Source organism: Notothenia coriiceps, unplaced genomic scaffold (assembly GCF_000735185.1).
Source record: "Notothenia coriiceps isolate Sejong01 unplaced genomic scaffold, NC01 NC01_scaffold00025383, whole genome shotgun sequence".
NCBI classification, from domain to species: domain Eukaryota; kingdom Metazoa; phylum Chordata; class Actinopteri; order Perciformes; family Nototheniidae; genus Notothenia; species Notothenia coriiceps.
The window spans coordinates 1-7,687 of record NW_011358084.1 but is presented as its reverse complement, the minus strand read 5'-3'; the positions used below and the strand labels follow the sequence as shown (position 1 = coordinate 7,687).

Sequence of the window (7,687 nt, the reverse complement as noted above, 5' to 3'; positions counted from 1 at the left end):
TGATTATTAGAATGAGTTCAGATACTCTTCTAAGCTGCAATAAATCAAACCTGTGTCCAAAAAGAAGCAGCATCAGCGATGAATTGATTAAGCGTGAAGAGGTGGATCGCACAAATCACTTTGTACTGGAGAAAATGTCCCCATGAAATGGGGAGCGTAATGTATATTTTAAACTGTAGATTTAGTTGGAGTGAAAAGAATACTCAGTATTAAAAAATATAATATATTCAGTTAGCAGTCAATATAAGTGTGATGTCAGCCCACTAACTGCATCAGATGTGGTCAAACTGAGCGGTGAGAAATACGTGTTCCTGCATGTGAGGACATTCTGATCATCTGCAGTGCAGTTTAACCCAATGAGACTACAAGTGCTACTTAAGGGCACTGACGAGCAAAGTGTCATCTCTTCCTTTTGACGAAGCAGACTCCTTTTCAGCAAAAGAAAATGAGCAGAACCCAAAAAGCAGCACTGATTCCCTTGACCTAGGATTAGGCATGTTGTGAGCCATGCTGTCTGAACTATTTGTATATCGAGATCAAATAACAACGGCAGTACAACCAAAATAATGTTTTGAATACCTAGTGAAAAGAGCCAAGGATTGGATGTCCTTTTATACATAACATCTTCAGATAATGCTCGCATTAATAGCAGGTTTGAATTCGGCCCTGAATTACCTCAAAGCAGATGTTCTCGCCTTCCTTATCACAGTCCAACCATAGAACCACGTAGTCACAGCCTCTCGCTTCAACCTGACATGACACCAGAAATGTGGGGTAAGCACCACAAATATAATCCATGAAACACTGACATCCAGATGATTAATAAGAATGCTGTGTGCTCCAATGTCTTCTGAAAATCAATATCTGAGTCACTTACCTGGAGGAACTTGACCATGTTGAGTTTAGGGTTGGCCTCCTTCTTTTCTGTCGGAGCTTTGCTAAAGAGTTCTGCAGGGTCCACCTTGTCCCAGTTGTTGTACTTCCCTAAAAAAACAACAACAAAGCCTAAACTGTAAGAAAGGACAAGAAATGGGAGCTAAATAGGTTGAAACACGTAAAACGATATGATTAACACTTTATTGTCAGATCAAGTCTGACATTTTACATACGTTACAGCAGCTCCATCCTCAAATATTAAGCGGGGAAAACAGACAATTAACACAACAATACAATCACTGAAGACAGTATGTTCAAGAGCTTCTAACGTACATTTGACCTGGGATTAAACTCTGTATTTAATTTGAGGATTGACTGGTGCACAAAGGAGTTTTTCAGTCTAACCCTATTCAATTGTCGGATGTGTATCTCCAATTTGATGGTAACAATTCATATTTACTGTTAAATGGTGTTTTTAGTTATTGCTTTTAGAAGGTGTAATGGTACATTCAATTGTTTAAGATGTTGATCAGGTCATGATTAGGGATGTACTGATAACTTTTTTTCTTTTCTGACACAGATTCAGAAAACTGAACTCTTAAAAACATGTTGTTACATTATTAAGCACCGCAAGGAAATGTCATCAGTGAAGGTTGGGTGGGTTAGGGTGAGCAGGAGATGATACCCACCGATGAAATCCAGACTCATCACATGTCCACACACAGAAGTCATCTTAAAGCGTACACTTTGGCCCTGGAAGCTGCCGGGGTATTCGTGCACTGAGCATGCTCCGTTGAGACCCTTGCGACTTGTACAATTTCCTTAAGGCCAAGGATAAAAGATGATAACGTAATTAGTCAAAAGTCTTTTAAAAAAGGTGCATGTTTTATAGGCCCATGAAAAAAACATTGAAATGCCCACCTAACAACATAAAAATGCAAAGGCTTACACATAAATGATCAATTGCAGAGGTAATTAATATGGTTGAAACTCTGAAAAGATCCAAACCAACACAAGTATTGTGTGTACCAAAGCCTAATGTGTTCCAATGTATTTGTCCAAAAACTATTAAAAACCAGATGTTGATGGTATTTAAATCGTATCTGCAGGACAGGACATGCTTCCACTAGCCCAGATCCTAAAAGTTAACAAAATGTCGTACCACAATTATGCAGATGACACTCAGTTATACATTACAATAAAGCCTGGCGGATTCCAGACCATTCCAATCCCTTCACCAACTGCATGGAACAAATCAGTAGCTGGATGAGCAACAATTTCCTAGAATTAAACAACAAACAAAACAGAGACAATTATCTTTGGTGCCAAAAGGGAGGAACGGGCTGAAGTAAGCGCTAAACTAGAAGCCCTAATCAGGGCCGTCCCTGGCCAACTTGGGGCCCCAAGTGACACCTGTAAGTGATCTATTGTTATCTTTTAATGGAACTTTTAGTTCCGCAGGATAGTTTTTTATTACAAAAATAATATATTATTTTAGTGAGAACAGTGGACACGGACTAAGAAGCTATTTGAGACAGACTGACTTCTGGTGTGTACTGCTCAGTGTCCGTCAATCTGCAAGAAGCAAAGGGCAAAGTCAAGCCAGTCAAAGGGAGAACATTATGAGACCGTATCAAACAAACCCTTCATCAGTAGAACATTTTAGGCTTGCTTTGTAGCATTTATTTTCTTTAGCTATTTATTGTACAACTATTTTTATATCACACAAATAACGTGTTATTTATTTAATCACTATACTATATAAAACTTAAGTTATAAAATAATAGCACCCTTATATTTTATAATATGCAGATATAATAAGGAAGTATCGTGAGATTAAACTACATAATTTTGAAGATATTCAATAAATAAAAATGAATTAGAAAACACAATTTTGAAATGCGCTTCAAAAAGTACACTTTATTTACTTTTTTAGTTTTTATTCTAAAACTCGGGGCTCTGATGAGTCAGACTTTTACAGGAGGTCAGAACATGGCAGGAACATGAGTGCATATTCAATTAATTGAGGGGGAAGTCATCCCTTAGTTACCATGCACATGACGTCTTTTCTGAATACAATTATTCTTTCAAGGTTGACTGCTAATGAAGGAATATGGACGCAAACTATTCGGATGGGAATGCTACAATGAGGGCAAATAAATAGAGGCAGGTCCAGAGACAGGTTGCAGATCTACTCCAACAGACACCAAGAGAAACAACATAAGACCTATAGCACCCAGGAGCAGCCCATCCATCTCAAGCGACAAACTTCAGCCATGGAACAGCTCCAGGTAAGAAAGTTGCCTTCATGTTAATGGTGATGATGACGGACGTTTTTGACAGCTTCCAAGTGGGTTACACCTTAAAAGTAGAATAGTTTTGGTCTTAACATGTACGTTTAAATAATAAGCCACAAGAGGCCATCCTTTACACTAACTATCAAAGTAGGGCTGGATATCCTTGGAAATTATTAACAATACCCTTGTTTCATTACACACACCAAAGTAATATTGTCTCTGTAGCGATGTACAAGTAGATGTACAAGAACTTAAGAATGAAATGGGCCAAACTGTAATTAATATCAAGAACTAGGCGTTTTTATCAAAGAATAAGAAAAAAGATTACATATCTTAACATATATTTGAGGTCAGCTTACTGTAAATGACAGTTTTTAAAACCATTTGGTAAGCAGTGCACTAAATAAAGTGTTTCATACAAAGCAGAGTCGAGTCCTGACAGCCTTAATAAATCAGTATGGAATGCCACTCAGAGTTGTCGGCTTATCCTTGAGGGACAAAAACAAATCATAATAATTTCCAAAGCATAGTGATATGCAGTATTTTCAGTTTGAGGAAAAGCAGACTGATGCAAGACATCTCCCGGAAAGTGACGCAGAGAAATGAGACTAACCGAATAATGTGTGTAGCTGCTGCGGGTCTTCCTGCTGTGCCTCGCGGCCCTGAACCAGTGTGTGGCCCTTCCTCTGGGCAGCCAGTGTGTGGAGGAGTCCTTCTGCACTTACAACCTGCAGGACTACCACAGGCAGCTGGTGAACCTGCCCAGCAACATCAACGAGCGCAGCATCGCCACCTGGAGCTACGTGTGAGTGTACACGCCACCATTACTGTCATTAAGCTAAAATACACTATTCTATTCTCAACCAGTCGTTCTGGAAGAGTGGATCAAATAATCCATTAGATGATTAACAGAACTCAAAATATGAATCAGTCTCTTAGGGTGTTTCATGTTGTTCCATTAGTCGGGACAAACCTAGACCTGTAAATGTCAACTTGAGAACTCTGTCGTTTTTTCATTTTTAGAGCAAAGATTATCATCATTTTCCAAGGAATACCATTGTCAATGAAGTCTCTCTGTGCTTTAAAATGTTGATTGGACATTAGGAAATGACAAATTGCATTCTAGTAAATAGCTATCAGCTGTTTTTTTACAATGTCCTTGCATTCAAAGAATCAAGAAGATTGTGGCTAGCTATTGATGACACTTTGGTAGAAGCACCAGCTGACTGAACTGGGAGTGAAGAAGAAAAGAGGAAAGAATATGAATGAGGAAAGATCAAATGTATAAATGGAACTGAAACTAATGATCACTCCAATTAATGATTAATTTACCAATTGCCCTAAATCAACCATTCATTGGTTCATTTTATTTATTACAACTAATTTGAAGTGTCAAATCTATTGTATTGTTTGACCGATAGCCTAAAAATCAAAAGTATTACATTTGATATAAGACTAAACTAAGTGAAACAAACTCATTTCAAGTTTGAAGCAATTCATTTTAAGAATATTTGTTTATTATAAATAATTATATTGAATCATTTGTTGTTTAAGGGCGGCTGGCAAACAGCTTTTAGGCGCACCCCTAATAGGTATAATATTCAATTGCCAACAGCACACCATAGCATAATGACCACTTTGTCATTTCTCTATGTGATGAGAAATGTAACCTTTACATTGCTTGCACATGACAAACAAAGACAAATAACTTTGAGGTGCTTTGTATTAAGTGCACATTTTGATGGTCTTTGTGTGGGCAATGATCCCAGGGAATGATACTTTATCATGAACGGTATAACATGTTTGTTTGATTATTTGAGAAACATCCCTGTGTATTACTGAAAACATCTGCTAACAGACAGGATTGCAGAATGTATCGCCAGGTGACTTAATAAATCCTTTAGATGAAGGATTCTTATTCACCAATGAATAAAGCCTGTCTGATCTGTCTCCAGGGAGAACATCGACCTGAACCGGGTGCCTCAGGTCATCCATGAGGCCAGCTGCCACAGCAGCCACTCCTGCAGGGGGCTGGACAGTGCTTTTGGTCTGGAGACCATCCCCGTGTCCCTGAGGATGCCCGTCCTCAGGAAGAACCCCAGCTGCTTCCCCTCAGCCAGCTACTCTCTGGAGTTTGAGCTCATCACCATAGCGTGTATATGTGCCATCTCCAGGCATAGCTGAGCAGGAATGGCTGATAGGCCTGTCACAACAATACATTATCGACTTATATATATGGACATAGCCTCATCATTTTTTCCATTTGTTTTAACATGCATGTTTGTTTAAATGAGAAAGTCACCAAAATGTTAGTCAACATGATGCCAGAGCGTTCTTTCACAGCGCCTAAGGCGAATGAACATGTCACTTCCCTGTCACATCTCCCCTCGTCTGCTCTCTCTCCTCTGTGTCAGACTTACAGAGCAGGATTTGGGGATAGTAACTTCAGATTTAACCCTGGGTTTTCAGTACTAAGACTGTGGTTCCCTTCTTAATGGGATAGCTGGTGACGTATGCTGCACACCGGACCTTTCCGGGTCAGGTGATTTTCAAGATTGGTTCATGGCTTGAGACACGGTCTTAGGAGGTCAATATTAATTATTTATGCCTTAGTCTTTCAGCTGCAAGCCTGGATGGTTAAAACAGACTTGGGAGTAAATAAAAACATAACTCAAAGTGGTGAACAGTAGAATGCACTTAAAATGTAACTGAATGTTTGGCAATTTAATGCTAATAAATAAGCCTTGCTTTCTTTTTAAAAAAATAGGAAGATTAAGAAGATAAAATGAAAAGCTGCGTTCAAGCAACACATTAATTCAATCTTACACATATTAAATAAGTCAACCTAATAGTAACCAAGATAAGCAGAGATAATATTAACCGGTTAATGTATGCATTACCTAGGGGTTTCTTTTGCCACCCGTCCTTCCTGCATTTGGCATGTTAAACTGTGTTGCTTTTAGACTGGATTAAGTTTTGAACGTTTTTAGCTATGTTATATGCTGTTCATTTGTAAAATATGATGATTTTTCGCTGCCAACTCCTCCCTTTTTAAGTGAAACGCAGTCATAGCCAGACTGAGAAACCCTGGGTTTATTTACAGAGGTGATAGCCAGCATTGTAGAACTGCTTAGCAGGATTGTTGTTGTTGTTGTTGTTGTTGTTAGGGTTAGTGAACCCAGATAAAGAACATATATTCTGGGTACTGGCTTCAGAGTAGAGGACAAAGGTAGAGGTAAGATAACATTGAGGATAGGGGTTTTTATGGGTACTGACAGGCCAGAACGTTTGGAAGAATATTGGTCCAATGGGCGTACAATCTACAGCTCCATGGTGGGCACATTTTGGGTTTAAGTGAGAGTCAAGAGAGTGAATAGTCAAGAAAGGCCTGTTACCTGCATGAGCCAATATGTCGACTGTTTAAAAACAGTGGAAACATAAAATTGCTATCAAGCAAAGCTTATATGTTGTTACTTTGCACTCTGTCATTAATTTCCTTAACACTGACAAAAATATCCAATCCAATCATATTTTTAAGAATGAAAGTGCATATGCATTATTATGCTATTGTATTATCATTTCATATCTGTGGCATGAGATGGTCTTCAAGTGACAATAAAATAATGTTGAGATGATTTTTGGGACAATGACCCTTTGTCAGTAGGAATATATATATATTTTTTTAAATGCATGGTTTCTGTGGATTATTTGTATACTACGATAAATGATGTGTGCATTGCTAAATAATTTTGTGGAGAATCATATATATTTATTAATCACAAAATTCACTTGGGAATCCTTTTGTGTGCATAACCTATTGAGACTGATCTAAGTCTACCAATGCATCCTTATCCCGTAACCACGTTATTCCACAATATATACTGCGGTGACGGTCAAGCCAGCCTTATGGGCATAGATTTGTCTCATAAATATCTGTGTGAACATCAAAATAATTTGTGTGTAAATATGTGATTTGTAAATGTAAAACACCATCCACAAATGCATTTAAAAGATTTGCAAACTCACAAATACATTCGCAAATGTAAAACGGATCTGCAAATACGCAAAATATTTTCACAAATAAAAAAAAGATCTGTGAATACTATAATTAACTTACAAATAAAAAAAAGGAATTCGTGAATATCTCTTTAACATTGACAACTTTCGATCAGGCATTTGTGAATCCATTTTGTATTTTTCAACCAAAACTGCACTTGTGGGCTTGCTTGTTTTGGCAGCTATCCTACTTGCTAAAAGCTAGGCAGATGGACTGGGGTACGTTGTAATTAGGGGTGCACCGAATGGGAAATTCTTGGCCGAAACCGATACCGAAAATAGGAAACAGTTGGCCGAAAACCGAATGCCGAAAGGCCGAAAATGATTAATATAAATATAAATATATATATATGTATAATGTATACATTTTTTACCAATGTTGTTCAGCTGCCTGATTATGGAAAAATAAATGATTATGGCAAAACTTAACTTAACTTAACTTAACTTAACTTAACTTA

The 7,687-nt window shown here is 37.9% G+C and overlaps 1 protein-coding gene across 1 annotated transcript; it reads right to left on the bottom strand.

Annotated features, from left to right (window-relative positions):
* Positions 1-642: 642 nt before the first annotated feature.
* Positions 643-2,041, bottom strand: LOC104956108 (DNA topoisomerase 3-beta-1-like). The gene is made up of 3 exons (XM_010783551.1): positions 1,566-2,041; positions 878-984; positions 643-750 (listed from the first exon to the last, which is right to left on the bottom strand). The coding sequence occupies exons 1-3, from the start codon at positions 1,606-1,608 to the stop codon at positions 643-645; spliced, it is 258 nt and encodes an 85-aa protein (XP_010781853.1). The 5' UTR covers positions 1,609-2,041.
* Between the last annotated feature and the right edge of the window lie 5,646 nt (positions 2,042-7,687).